This window comes from Aphis gossypii, unplaced genomic scaffold, assembly GCF_020184175.1.
Source record: "Aphis gossypii isolate Hap1 unplaced genomic scaffold, ASM2018417v2 Contig00222_ERROPOS65107, whole genome shotgun sequence".
In the NCBI taxonomy this organism is placed as follows: Eukaryota; Metazoa; Arthropoda; class Insecta; order Hemiptera; family Aphididae; genus Aphis; species Aphis gossypii.
In genome coordinates this window covers 12089-28040 of record NW_026083032.1, presented here as the reverse complement: position 1 = coordinate 28040, position 15952 = coordinate 12089, and the positions used below count along the sequence as shown (strand labels likewise).

Sequence of the window (15952 nt, the reverse complement as noted above, 5' to 3'; positions counted from 1 at the left end):
AAATGAAAAGATATTTTTATATTAATAATTTTTTACTATAAATTGAGTTACGTTCACAAAAAAACTAAATTGATATTACATTCATAACATTGATATTTTTTATTAGGATTAAGTAATTTACATACTTATCAATAAACATATTGATTTCAATAATATCAGCCAAAGTTACATAAACCATGCTTGGTAAAAAAATTTATTTTAAAAAATTTAATAAAAGTATTATAATTATATACACTATGTAACAACTACTTGTTAATTATTCTTTACTAGACATTTGATCATAAACTTCTTAACATTTCATAGTCAGTGCCCAGCACGTTCATAAATGCTATTAGGTATATATAAACATACAAATTATGTATAAGTCACAGCCATGTTATAATCACATATTTATAGTTAGATAACATTCATAATGTTTTGGTTTGAGATGACTGGTCGTAATTTAACATAACCATCCAAACATGCATTTATGAGCTTACAGGTCGTTAGACCATGCCAGGGGCTCATACATCTATATTTATTAATGATACATATACATTATATAATATCATAGCTAACTTGATAATGAATCAGTTGAGTGGTATACATATAACGATTATACACAATATTAAGACATTGATAATTTTTTTTTCAATAAAAACAAAAACTATATCAATGTTAATGCAAATACGATAGTAAAGAACAAATAGCTATTAGAAGTGTATATAAATAATAGTTTGATTATAATGTAATAATAAAATTAATTTTTCACATTTAGTTGTATAAACGAATAATTTAAATGTGTTAATGTAAAAGAACTTCAATTTATATCATGTAATATATTTTTTTTTAATAAATATGTTACTATCATACTATAAAATGTACTCGTAAAATAATCAACATTAACAATCATGAAATTTTTTTTACTTGATATACTAATTATCACACCTATTTTTTAAATAAAATGAAAATTTTCATTGATTCGAAATAGTTTTAAGAAACATCATAATAGGTATGTTAACATGCTAGGTTGGCTAGAACAATAACAAGGCGGATATCTTGACGAGCACTTTATAGTTTAGAAAATTTGGTTGTTCAAATTTATGCTAATTTTGCATTACAGAAGTTTAAATTTTACTATTATTAAAGTTACTATGTTTTAGAACATTAGTTCTTACTAAAATTTTCTTAAAGTTAAACATAATATTTTGTAATTATTGATTAAACGAAAAATCAACATAAAACCAAGATTAAGATCTGACTAAGTAATTTAATGAATTAAAAATAAAGGGCTGTAATAGTATTAAAAGATAAGATAGGTTATAGTCCTTGCCACAAAAACTAGCCCGTGAGTTCCACGACCAGCGCAAAGAGTCACGTGCAACGAGCTCTGATACTATATATTAAATATAATACATAATTTCCATACCGTTGACAATAATATCCAAACATTAGGGGTATAACAAATATTCTTATAATAGGGTTCTTATAATGAGCAGGTAATGATCAAGTACGGATCAGTAACTTTAGAAATAAATAAGTGAAGGGTAAAAACAATGGTGGACAACCAAACAACACTCTTAAGGTACGGTTTCCCTGCAGCGCGTCTGACGCCGAGACCCTAGATTATGTATTTTATATATGACTGTTTTCGCTACTCGCGTTTGACGCGGCGTCCGGCGTCAGTACCGGTCCGGACCCATAGAGTAATATAGAGATGGCGTTTCGTATATCGACAGTAGAATCAAATTGAAACCATCGAGGAGGCAGTTTACAATAGTCTTATCTTATAGATCGCGCTGCAAATCATTACAATTTTTATAAATGTAAATAGACAATAATATGATATCGTGATTATTAATTCTAAGTTCTAACTTTTTCGTTTTTTGTGTTTCGAATTTCGATATTCGACTTTTAATTTATTCATATTTCAGCCAAAATGCCTAGTTGTTTTATTTATGGCAGAACAAGGAATAAAAGTTCAACAATTGAAGATATTACTTTTCATAAGTGAGTATAAACTTATCGTATAATATTTGTTCCATTCGATTTTATGGGCATAAGCTCTTAACTATTAATATCAATCATTAATATAACAACACTTATTTAATTTATAGGTTTCCTGTTAATGAAAAAGTTAGAGACAAATGGAAGAATTTCGCTTTGGAAAATAAATTAAATATACAAAGTATAAATAAATACTCTGTGATTTGTTCAAAACATTTTCTTCAGACATGTTTTGTGTTGCGGAATAGTAAAAGGTTCTTAGTTGAAAATGCAGTACCATCAAAAATAATTTTAAGGATCAAAAGTGTAAGCAATTTATATAATTTATTCGTAATTTGAATTAACTACCAATTTAATTATGTAGCTAATATTATTTTATCTTGTTTCAATACTGATATATTATTTTAGGCTAAAAATTTGTATTCCGAAGAAGAGAAACTACTAAATCAGCCAATTGTGTGTTCTGATAATGAATCTAAAAGTAGTTTTAAAGTAACACAGACCCTGATCAAGGTACAACATTCTATGTCATTCTACAAAATTAGATACCTATATATTGTTTATATTATTATATTATGTTAGATTATGTTGTATAAGTTGTTTGATTATTAAATAAAATACACTTATACCCGTTACTTATTGTTCTAGCACTTAGGTAACTATTCTTGATAAATAAATCAAAATAAACCCAAAATGTTAAAATTAATATTTATTTTATTTGTTATTGGTACATAGTTGATTAAATTAAATACATTTTAACATTCTTGTTTAAGCCACAATATTTTATTAAGTACCTGATTTTGTTATTTGTAATGGAGAATCAGTATCAGATTCAACAAATCTACCTTCTTAAATACAAACACTTCTGTTAGCGCCAAGGAACATGAAGATCAAGTAATTGGTTTTATTCTTTAATTAACAATGTTTAATAATAATATAAATTCAATTTAATTTATAGATTCCTATTACTGTTAATGAAAATGAAATATCCACTAAAGGCGTGTCTGTTACCATTAATGTTGATGATATTAATGAATGTGGAGTGATGCCATTAACACCTGAGAATTCAAATTTCGTAAATATATCTGAACATGATAAATCGTGCACTTTACCGGTATTTTAGAAAAATTTAATTTCATCATTTGTGGCTGCTTCTGAGATTGATTCTTGCGATACTCCCAGACGGCTATTTTTAAAACGTGGTGTTCGTCAGTTGTCAGATGAAGTAAAACTGAAGAACAAAAAATTGAAGTTACTCCAACAAAACAGCAAGACGTCAGAGTAAGAAAATTGCTTCCTTGAAGTCTATAATTCATAATCTTCAGAAGAAAAATCTTATCAATGCCGAGGATACCAACACATTATTGGATTCTTTTGGTAAGCATAGTGATTTGATTACCAATTGGGCAAAAAAAAATGCTGGGAAACAACTTCCTAGAAAATATAGTCCTGCTTTACGCCAATTCGTTTTATCTCTTCATTTTTTTTTCTGTCAAGGCTTATGCTTATGTAAGAAAAGAATTTAGCACTATACTTCCACACCCTCGCACTCTATCAAAATGGTATTCTCACATGAACGCTGAGCCTGGCTTTACGCATGAAGCTTTCAAAACTCTATCTCTTAAAGTAAAACACTCAGCTTATCCTGTTTATTGCAGCCTTATGGTTGATGAAATGACTATTCATCAACATTTGGAGTACGACGGCAATAAATATTATGGGCAAATTAATCTTGGTAATGGTATGCATGATGACTGCTTAGACATAGCAAAAGAGTGTTTTGTCTTTATGGTTGTAGCTGTTAACGAAGACTGGAAGATTCCTATAGGCTATTTTTTAACTTCAAGTTTAAATAGTTCTCAAAAATGTGAACTATTAAAACATGCTTTGAGTTTGTTGAAAGAAACTGGTATTAATATAATTAGCTTAACTTTTGATGGTTGCTCATCTAATATTACAATGGCCAAACTGTTAGGTTGCAATTTAAATATAAGCACATTAAATACAAAATTTGTTGCACAATCTACTAACAATAGTAATACTGAAGTAGCTGTATTTTTTGATCCAGCTCATATGATAAAACTCGTAAGAAATGCTTTTGGCGAAAAAAAAATTTTTATGGATGGGGATAACCAAATAGTTGATTTTAGTTTTATACAAAAGTTATGTATTTTTCAGGAAACAGAAGGAGCCCATTTGGCCAACAAGTTAAGAAAACAACATATTCATTATCATAAACAAAATATGAAAGTTAAGCTGGCTACACAGTTAATTAGTCAGTCAGTAGCTGATGCTCTTAAATTCTTAAAAAATAACTTGTGTCTTCCTGATTTTTTGCAAGCTGGTGCAACAATAAAATTCATTGAAATGTTCAATGCTGGGTTTGATATCCTGAACTCAAGGTCAGAAAATTGTATTGGGAAAAAAAAAGCTATGTGTGAAGAAAACTATAAAGAAATATTAGAGTTTGCAAATGCTATAACAAAATATATTCAATGTTTGAAAGTCAAAGAAAACAATAATTTTGTACCTGTATTGGAGTCAAATCGTAGAACTGGTTTCATTGGATTTATTGTGTGTTTCAATTCTTTATTACACTTGTACTCTAGTTTAATAGCAACAAAAAAGCTGAATCATATTAAACTTTACAAAATTAGTCAAGACCATATAGAATTATTTTTTGGTAATGTCAGATCACTACTTGGTGGATTCAACAACAATCCAACGGCTCGCCAATTTCAATCTGCATATAAGAAACTTGTGATAAGAATAAACAATATTCCAAGTTTTAATTCTGGAAATTGTATACCATTAGAACACATAGATATTTTAAATTACTCAAGTACAGATCCGGTTAAGGTTATAAATAATACATGTTCTCTAATTGATACTGATTTAATTGGAGAAACTTCTGACAATGTGACATCTTTTAATAATGACCATGATTATATAAAAATGCAAGATACTTATACCTTCAGTAATTTTGCTCAAGAAATAGTAGTTTACATACCTAGCTGGATTTGTTGTTCATAAATTGATGTCAAGTCTTAAGTGTGAAACATGTATTGAGTCTCTGATTGCTACCGATAAGCAACAATTTTTAAATTCATTCATCAATCTTAAAAACCAAGGTGGTAATAAAGGTGGACTGATATATCCCAGTGATGATGTTATTACTATATGTATTCTTACAGAAAAAATTCTTCGGAGTTTTGATTATAAAAATAAAGCCGTAAGTACCTTATTAGTGCAGTCAAAAGTTCTAAGTGATTTTATACATAACTCACACATATTTACTTCTTTAAATATTCATAGAACAGAATCGTTAAGTCCATTATCAGATCATGCCATCCTTCTTATAAAATCAATTTCATCTACATACACAAAATTAAAAATTAACCATTGTGTCAAAAAACTAAATGAAAAACCGTCACTCCGCATGTGGTATAATAAACTAACTCTATTCCAAGGTAAATAATTTATTTACAATATTATAAATTAAACTATTGACTTTTCACTGATTTTTAATTTATAATATTATGAACTGTATTGTAATTGTTTGGTCTTAGCCAGCATTGTTAATTGTAATTATATTTTACAATAATTGATTATTTGTATTAAATAAACAATATTATTACTATTACTATTAATAAATTTAATTAATATTTCTGTTATAAATGTATTATGGACAATAAACAATAAACAATAAACATACCTTAAGAGTATTTTATTAAAATCATAATTTCAAGTATTACTAAGTGGAAAAACAATAAAATGGTAATTGCACCATATTATTTTCGCAAAACATGGTAACACTGTACACAGAAGGCATTTGACGCTTCAATTTATTTCAAAGCGCCATCTCTATATTACTCTATGTCCGGACCAGAGTTGCGTCAAGAAACTTGGAGTCAACATGTCGATCAAAAAATTTTCATTTTCCCCAACAGAGGACGAAATTTTGATTTCACTAGTGGAAAATAATAAAGTTATTTTCAATAGTGCCCATAAAGAGCAAAAAGATAATTATTTTAAAGATAATATTTGGAAAAATATATCTGAAGAAGTAGGAAGATCAAGTATGTATTGAAAATATAATTTTCAAGTATTTAGTAATTTACACGCAAACTTTATTTTAATATTAATTATTTATTCTTTGTCTACACTCCACCTATTGTGTAGGCGATGGCTGTAAAAAACGCTGGAAGAATATTCGAGACACGTATGTGAAGCAAAAGAAAAAACTTCCGACAGGGTCAGCGGCTCCATATAAAAAAATAACAAATGTGTAATGAATTTATCATTTTTGGACACTGTTGAGTACGAAAGTAGGTATGCTGATACTTATATTACATTCTAAAATTGATTCATAATACAGTTTATGTATACCCAAAAAAAACTAATTAATCACAAAGAGTAATATATACATTTATTATCATACAATTATAAATGTATTTGAAGTATTTTTACTATAGCACTATAACAAATATGGAAATAACTGATACCGATATTTCAAATGCATCTACTACTGACGATATTAAACCTGAAGACGTCAAAGAAAATTTACAAGACAACGAAGAACTAACAGAAAATACCATGTCCGATTTACCCTCAACTTCATATGCAGGGAAACGTATTCGGTAAAAGGAAGATAAGATTTCTGTTATTTTGGCCAAACGTTCAAAGGATACGAAGGATACAATATTAAGTATCCAAGAACAAAATAAATTATTGGCCACAAGTATGAAAACCATACCTATGTGAAGAGGATGATGTTGATATGTTTTACAAAAGTATTGTTATGACGGTTAAACGAATTTCACCACAAGCGATCAAAGAAGCTAAACTTAGGACCCTCACTTTAATCTCTGAGATAAATGACAAATAATCAACTCCTCAAACACAACCTTATCAAGAACCACCAAATTACAACAATATTATGTACCAATGTCAACTGAGTTCACCAGCTAATTCATATAGTACCTCAACATCATCGCAAGGAATTTTGCCATTAAATTATGATGACACGTCTAATCTTTAAGTATTTAACTATTTTAATTTTTTTTTTTAACTTTAATAATTAGTGCTTATTATAAGTATGTGCATACCAAGGTTCCTAGGTATTTATAATGTTAAGTTTTTTGTTATATTTTAAAATTCACTTAAAAATATTAAATCGGCTTTCGAAATATTTCAACATCTACATCTTTACGGTTCCTCATACGTGGCACGCTACACACATATTAACATATCACGCAGAAACCTTGGAATGTCTGAAACGCATTGCTATAACGAGTGTGAGAGAACTATTAAACGTATTTATTCTGAAGTAAAAAATGCAATCCATTCAGAAGTACCGATTATTTAACTGGCTATAAAAAGGCCGCTTATGGGTGTGGCAAAAGGAGCAGGTTTTAAAGAAATAAAAACTGCAAAAAAAAAGACATAATATGGAAATATTAAAGATTATAATACATTTTTCGCTTCTCCAAAACACGGTTTAACGATATATATTGAAAAAAAATGTATTTGTACACCTAAAAAATGTAATTTAGTGATAGAGGCGACGTATGATATATCTCGTACATAAAATTCTTCGGAAAATAGATAAATGATTAAAAGTAGTAAGTTGTAGACAATGTACATTGATAACACAGACCACGGTAAAAAAAAGCGAAAAACTTCATTTTGACGAGAAATACAATATGATGATTACACTAACAACGTGTATACAAAGTTCATAATAAAAATAGAACACTCTAACTTAAGTAACAGTATTAGTTAAACTAAAACTCATTAACACAACGAAAGTAATAAAATAGAGTAGAAGAAGGGAGAGTACAAGTGTTGCTGCTGAGTGTGACACATCATATATTATATACGATAGCACTACGTCATAGTTTTCCAAAAGATGACCCAACATTTAGCGTATGAGAAGAAAGGTATGGTAACCAAAATCTATTGAATTTACCAATCAACGAAGTTTTCAAACAATATATTATGTGAGACGAGCATTTTGCGCCGAGCTGTAAGAGTACTGGGTTCTAGAAGATTATTACAAAATCCATTCCAACTTTGATTTTACTGTGTCAGATTTCTCCTAATCATTTTTAGATTAGTTGATTAGATTACGTGAATACTGAAGTTCGTGATAAAAAAAAAAGTATATCAGCGCGTTTCGGAGGTGGATGTTTGTCCATCGTCCCTCTGGTCCTAGGACAGGATAGTGTAATCTTACTGTTGCCATTCGATTTTGAATGCAATATGATTGCATTCGATAAAAAACGATTCTGAGCGGACTAGGACGTCTTTTTTATTTAATTTTATTCGTTTCTATGGTGAAAAACAAAAACATATTTATTTTATTTTATATAATCGTGTGGTTGTACATTTTTTCTGCTTTATGCGCTTTTATTTATTCGAGTATCATTTCAAAAATCGAAAAAACGCCTGTCTAAAGTACCAGTTCAAGAACATAACCTTTCAGAAATTATGCTACACTTTTACTTTTGAGCAAGATTAGGGGGAGAAAAAGTGTTTACAGGATAAAAAAAGAAATAGACATCATTGTAAAACCAATATAATATTCTTCGCTCCGCTCAGAAACTATAAGAACAGTTTAACAAAAGTGACGGTGTTGGCAAAAATAATATCCTTTAAAGTATCGTAAGTAGAAAATTAAGTGGAAGAAGAGAAAGTACAAAATATATCTAGAATATCTTCTCCCCGACACCACCACCAACCCATAAAGGCAAGTCGTACTTTTTTTTTTTTTATTGTCATTTATTATCAACCAGTCAATCACAAAGATAACATCAAAACGTCATCGACATAGAGGACCAGCGTACAACGGACACCACTCATCTCGAACAAGCGGCAAAACTGCATGGAAATAAGCCAGTAGTTATTGCCAGCGGCCAGCGCCGAAACACCTCCCCCCGCGACTTCAGTAGGACTGGTTAGCCGGATGTCACTGACGCAGCTACGCAAGAACCCGGTATCGCAGGAAGCTTACACCCGCGGGTGGAACGACCACACGGCGGTTTTTCGTAGAGCGACCAACGCACCACACGCGGAAACCGACAGGTCCCGGAGCCCAAGACGGACCGTACAGCCGGTGCCTGACATACTGCGACCGACCCGATTCCCCCGTCTCCTCGGATATTCCGTCCACTAACCTTTCCATTCCAAGGTTGAAAGTGAAGATGATTTTTTAAAAGCGAAAAACTTCATTTTGACGAGAAATACAATATGATGATTACACTAACAACGTGTATACAAAGTTCATAATAAAAATAGAACACTCTAACTTAAGTAACAGTATTAGTTAAACTAAAACTCATTAACACAACGAAAGTAATAAAATAGAGTAGAAGAAGGGAGAGTACAAGTGTTGCTGCTGGGTGTGACACATCATATATTATAATATACGATAACACTTCGTCATAGTTTTCCAAAAGATGACCCAACATTTAGCGTATGAGAAGAAAGGTATGGTAACCAAAATTTATTGAATTTACCAATCAACGAAGTTTTCAAACAATATATTATGTGAGACGAGCATTTTGCGCCGAGCTGTAAGAGTGCTGGGTTCTAGAAGATTATTACAAAATCCATTCCAACTTTGATTTTACTGTGTCAGATTTCTCCTAATCATTTTTAGATTAGTTGATTAGATTACGTGAATACTGAAGTTCGTGATAAAAAAAAAAGTCAAATGGCACTCGGGGACTGCCGCGATAAAGCTATTGCAGTATTGCATATAACACGAAATAAGAAGTTAATACAATTTAATAAAAAGAAAAATAATATTAATATAATATAATATTATAAAATATAGGTATAATATATAATATAATATTATTATATTATTATATTTTATTATTAAACTGTATATCGTCGGTGAAACTGCAACACCGTATATCTCAAGATTTGATTGACAAAATGCATTTGTTTTGTTGGTAGATAACGTGAATAATATTAAACTAAAATAATAAATAAATGATAACGATTATTATTATTATTATTTATTTTCCCCGTTTTTGTAACATTACGATGATAACGGGTAACGGTCACGCTTTTTCGTTACGAAAAATATATTTTCAGTCACCATGCCTGCGATAAAAGCTATGCAATAGCTTAAAAATAATAATAATAATAAAAAAAAAAAAAAAAACGATAACGCAGCATGTCTCATACACTGTGTAATTTTATCATATCCACTATCCAGATATAAATATAATAAAAATGTATATTATAATATAATATAAACCGTATAATTATTAATTAATTATAGGTACATTATTATTACTTGGAAATATATCTGCAAACAATAGCCGCCGACAGCCGACCTTTTATCGCAGATAGCACGGTATGACAATAGATACGGGTCGCCGCGCGGTTGACAGGAGGGGTATTACGGGATTTCGCAGGTAGTGGTCACGCTTTTTCGTTACGAAAAATTTTTTTTCAGTCACCACACCAGGCCTGCGATAAAAGCTATGCAATAGCTTAAAAAGTATATCAGCGCGTTTCGGAGGTGGATGTTTGTCCATCGTCCCTCTGGTCCTAGGACAGGATAGTGTAATCTTACTGTTGCCATTCGATTTTGAATGCAATATGATTGCATTCGATAAAAAACGATTCTGAGCGGACTAGGACGTCTTTTTTATTTAATTTTATTCGTTTCTATGGTGAAAAACAAAAACATATTTATTTTATTTTATATAATCGTGTGGTTGTACATTTTTTCTGCTTTATGCGCTTTTATTAATTCGAGTATCATTTCAAAAATCGAAAAAACGCCTGTCTAAAGTACCAGTTCAAGAACATAACCTTTCAGAAATTATGCTACACTTTTACTTTTGAGCAAGATTAGGGGGAGAAAAAGTGTTTACAGGATAAAAAAAGAAATAGACATCATTGTAAAACCAATATAATATTCTTCGCTCCGCTCAGAAACTATAAGAACATTTTAACAAAAGTGACGGTGTTGGAAAAAATAATATCCTTTAAAGTATCGTAAGTAGAAAATTAAGTGGAAGAAGAGAAAGTACAAAATATATCTAGAATATCTTCTCCCCGACACCACCACCAACCCATAAAGGCAAGTCGTACTTTTTTTTTTTTTATTGTCATTTATTATCAACCAGTCAGTCACAAAGATAACATCAAAACGTCATCGACATAGAGGACCAGCGTTTGAGGAGAAAGGTATTGAAACAACAAATTATTGAATGTACCAATGAACGAAGAGTGTAAACAATATAATATTTTGTGACAAGCATTTTGCGCCAAGCCGTTAAAATCCTCAAACAAATCTGATGCTTCATCATCTACTAAGCAGACAAGGTATCCACCAAATGAATTTAAAATTTAGTAAATTATAAATAAATGATTTTGTTTTAGTGTTATACACAAGACTATTATTGTTGGCGGTACATCTTGCTAGTGTTATAATATTCTAATGTTAGCGGAATGACCTGTCCCAACACGTCTATTATTCTCAATACTCGTAAGTCAGTGTCTAGAATTGGTATCAAAACTCTACCGTATATACCTAATGATCCAGAAAAAAGTCAAAAATCTATTGCGATACTTACAATTGTCTTGGTAAATATTCAAATGATATTTAACCAACACCTGTTTTAATTTTCTACAAATGCTTAGACACTTGAACCGTTGTCCGTCGATATACGTTCATTCTCTTCAAGACAACCCCATAACGTATAATTTACCTCCTAGTTTTCAAGTCTCGTCGCCTATATCAATATCATTTACATTGAATGTTTAACACTATATTTTTTGTCGTTTCTATTAAAAAAATTTAAATAATATGTTTAAATGCGACAAGTACCCGTCGGTTTTCAACGTAATTTACCGGCTGACACAGCCGCGTCAAATTATAATTATTTATTTTATATAATTTAAGTACTTAAGATTCTTTATTAATTTTTACTAATTGTATACTAAACCTAAACGCATCTCATAATACATAGAAATAGTGTTTTCCAATCATCCTTTTTTGTTTTTACTATTGTTCGCGTTTATGTCATTGTGTTGTATGCGTTTGGTTTTGTTTTATCATTTTCGTGCGATGCGTAGCGGTGCGTTGCGTTGCATAGTCGCGATCATTGTCGACGGCGGCGATAAGCCTCCGTGTGCGACCGACCGGGTACGTAATCGCGCTGTTATCGTCGCACGGAAATGTTCGTTTTGTTTTAACGTTTTGAATTTTATCGGTTATGTAATATGTTTTCAGTAAAAGTTAAAGTCATGCTCTCAGTGCCACAAGTTTTATTTAGTTCGTGTGTTTGTTCAGTTTTGTGTGGTGGCACTGAGGCACTTATCTTCATTTTGTGTTGTCCGGCGGCATAGCCTTCGTGGTGAATCTCGTTGCCACCGTCGCTCTCTTGTGTTTACTGTTTTCCTTCTCGTGGTGTGCACATCAACTAAGCGTTCATGTTCCTGTGTCTGCAGCCATTTTCTTGGTGAAAAACACGTTGTCGTCACTTTTTCGTTTTGTGAATCGACCATCTGGTAAAATATCGTTCGAGGCAATTTGATATTGTCCAGCGTCTAACTTTCATTGATTTTTTTGTTTGCCAGCGGTCGCCTGTGAATAACGTTGTTTTGTCAATCGTGTCATCGTTTTGGGCTGCAGAACAAAAAAAGTTGTTTTTTGTCTTCGTTGGTGATTGTGACTTGATGGTCGCACATACTGGACTGTGACTTTTGTATTTGTAACACTGCGGTGTGCCGTCACAGTTCTGGTGCGGTTGCGTTGGGATAAAATCTGCCATCAATCACAATCACATGTGAGTATTGGTCGACCATATTTGTTTGTTTTCATTGTTTAAAGGCCGACGGGCCTAGCCGTCAAAGGCTAGTTATTATTAAAGATATTGTTCTTATTATTTATTTATTGTGTGCCATATGGGCCACATATTTTTCTTGTATTAGTTTATTGTATTATTTTATTGTAGTCACAGCGCTATAAGGCCAGTATATCATTGTTATTATACTTATTATCATTGTTATTACATAAATCATTGTTATTATTTGTTATTATTTTTATTATCATTGTTATATAAATCATTGTTGTTATATTTTATTAAATTATCTCATTTATTTATTTTAAGTAAGGCGAACAAGCCAGCCTACTGTTGTAATAGGTACTTGCCGCGCCAACAACTATTTTAATGTGCATCCAAACTTTTATGCATCTGAATTTCTCATTAATAAAATGTATGCGTGTTTATTATTTAACAAAATATTTCAAGGAAAATAAACATTTTTTTAGTGTATTAACAAATTTTATTGTATTAAATCAGTGATTTCCAACCCATTGGCCACTTGCAGCATGGTACTGGGTCGTGAATCATTAAATATTAAATATTATTTTTATTTTTATTATATATCGAATAATATTTCTGGTTATAATAATATTTTATTGAGAATAATAATTTTACAATTAAAAATATCAAACCTTTGAATTTAGTTTTCTTTAAGTAGTTAACTCATTTATTTACACATAATATATATTATATTTTATAATTATATGAATACGGATATAGATTGGTTTGGAGTATTATAATTCATAGTGCTAATAATCTTCTATTGTTAAGGTAACTAATATTATATTAATCTATAATTAATGCGCTACTATTATACCTAAAGCCTGTATGCTTAGTTATTTCATTTTGGGACAAATTTTAATACTTTTATTGACAAGTGTTTTACTATGTGCTCCTTTAAAATTTAAATAACATGATTTATCTTAATTATCAGTATATTATTTCTATTGTACTCCTGTTTATATGTGTGAATCTCATAATAACAAAGTTTAACGCTAGTCGCAAGAGTATATTTTATGATACATTAATAATTCTATTAAAGTAATTTATTTTATAAAAATAATGCTATTAGTGACTTAACTTTTGCAAAAAACATTCCATTTGAAAATGTAATTAACAATTGTGTATAAAAAATTTAATAATACACATTAAAAGTTTGAAGTACTACTCACAAATAATATTTTTGAATTACAAAAATATAATTAAAATTTTATTCTTTGATTACATTCCTCTCTAATTCTAATTCTGTTTTTAGAATGAGGGAGCAAAATGTCATTAAATATGCATCACATTAGAAGATGTTCAATTCACCTACACTGTCAATAATTCTAAGTCGGGGTTAAACAATAGAAACAAAATTCAGTAGTTTTAACGTTTTTATTAATGTTGCCAACAAGTTATATCATGTACATAAATCTACTATTATGACATTTTTATATAATAGAAATATATGACTATTTATAATTTTAAAATTTTAGGTTTGTAGTGGTGATTTAATTTCTATTTTACTTAATACATATACACCAAAAGGCTTTATATAAATGTAGAACATAAATAACAATGTATACTTAATAATTTATAACAGAAAAGTAGGTAATGAAAATGACATAGAAATTACAGTTTTAATAAGGCCAAAGGCCAATATTATTAATTGATGAGCGCAAGGTTTTTACTTTTTATAGTTTATATGTATCATTTCCCTAAGGGCTTCGAGATAGACCTTTGATAGACGTCAAAGAGAGAGATCAATTACTGCCAATTATTAATTGAATTAATATATTTATTATTAATTAATTAAATGAATTGTTATGTCTGACTAATTAGAAGATGGAAAGTCAGGATTTGAAGGGATATGACAAAACCGCGAAGCGCACTCATAATAAGAGTGTTATTGCACATTGTAATACACCTGGCTTAACTTGTACAAAAACTTTGATAGAATTAAGCGCCACAGCATAATATTATTAACAAATTTTATCTACATAATTTAACAAAATAACCAAACGGTGTATTATAAGTATTGTGACAATAGTAATTAAAACAGTTAGTTAACAACTATTTTCCAACCATGATTGTGATGAAATTCCAATACAAAAATGAGGTCCACTAAGTAGTATATGCATTTATTTTATCATCTATTAGATTAAGAGTTAATTCTTGGATTCTATATAAAAAGTATTTGAACAAAACAAGTTAGAAGGAAAATCAGTCACTTTCTCAAATTAGACAAAATCAAGGCACTTCATTGTGCAGTGTGCACAACTGATAAAATATTTACTCCTACAAGAAGAAGGCCTTTAAAAAGGTCTGATATATCACCTAATATTTCTGATCAAAATAGAGTCAAAACTGTGAATCATATTCTAAATATTATAAGATTTGATCATGTAAGTCACTGACCAGAATGGAATAAAACAAAACAAAGATGCAATTTGTCGGATTGTAAAGGTTTTACTTTTGTACACTGTTTTAAGTGCAAAAAGAGTTAATGTTTTAATAAGAACAAAAATTGTTTAGTTAAATATCATTTGTGCCATGATCACAAAAGAAACTAAATAAACCAATTTGTTTTTACTTACATAATTTTTGTTATACAGAAAATTGTTAAACAAACATTTATCTATTTGTTAATTTGTTGACTTCAAAAAAAGATTTTTCATATTTATATAAATATTATGACCCATATTATAATATTGTTTTTCTATTAGTTGTTTTCTATTATTTTTTTTCTATTCAAAGATTTGATTTTACTTATTGAAGCTATTTAAATTTTTAATTTACAAAGAATTTTTCTTTTCTTTACTAATACATCGTTACTTACATAATGTTTATTATTTATAAAATTGCTTATTAACTTTCTGTTGACTTCATATAAATAAAGGTTTTTTACATTTATGTAAAGTATAAATATGATATTGTTTTTCTATTATTATATATTATTCTTTATTCTATTCAAAGATATATATTAACATTTAGTACCTAGCTATTTTCATATATTTTAATTAAATAGATAAAAGTAATTATTTTCTTTATACATAAAGTTGCAATTATACAACACAAACATAAGTTAATAATATTTGAATCTTAAAAAAATAAAAATAAATTTTTTA

At 29.5% G+C, this 15952-nt stretch overlaps 1 protein-coding gene, 2 long non-coding RNA genes and 1 pseudogene across 3 annotated transcripts; all 4 read left to right on the top strand.

Annotated features, from left to right (window-relative positions):
* The first annotated feature begins 1918 nt into the window (after positions 1–1918).
* LOC126553370 (THAP domain-containing protein 1-like) lies at positions 1919–3432 on the top strand. Its single transcript, XM_050208548.1, has 4 exons — positions 1919–1989; positions 2097–2292; positions 2395–2497; positions 2775–3432. The coding sequence occupies exons 1-4, from the start codon at positions 1919–1921 to the stop codon at positions 2837–2839; spliced, it is 435 nt and encodes a 144-aa protein (XP_050064505.1). The 3' UTR covers positions 2840–3432.
* Positions 3433–5902: 2470 nt separating this feature from the next.
* Positions 5903–6803, top strand: LOC126553377 (uncharacterized; annotated as a pseudogene).
* A 4160-nt stretch (positions 6804–10963) lies between these two features.
* LOC126553376 (uncharacterized) lies at positions 10964–14254 on the top strand. Its single transcript, XR_007606546.1, has 3 exons — positions 10964–11337; positions 11395–11598; positions 14098–14254. It is a non-coding gene; the product is annotated as an uncharacterized LOC126553376 (long non-coding RNA).
* LOC126553375 (uncharacterized) lies at positions 11961–13473 on the top strand. Its single transcript, XR_007606545.1, has 2 exons — positions 11961–12525; positions 12595–13473. It is a non-coding gene; the product is annotated as an uncharacterized LOC126553375 (long non-coding RNA).
* Positions 14255–15952: the final 1698 nt, after the last annotated feature.

What these genes read in the sequence shown, in the direction of transcription:
- LOC126553370 (XM_050208548.1), top strand. Translation starts at nt 1,919, where the DNA reads ATGCCTAGTTGTTTTATTTATGGCAGAACAAGGAATAAAAGTTCAACA. An exon ending in GAAGATATTACTTTTCATAA is followed by an intron (nt 1,990 to 2,096) that starts GTGAGTATAAAC and finishes TTTAATTTATAG; the next exon opens with GTTTCCTGTTAATGAAAAAG. An exon ending in TAATTTTAAGGATCAAAAGT is followed by an intron (nt 2,293 to 2,394) that starts GTAAGCAATTTA and finishes ATATTATTTTAG; the next exon opens with GCTAAAAATTTGTATTCCGA.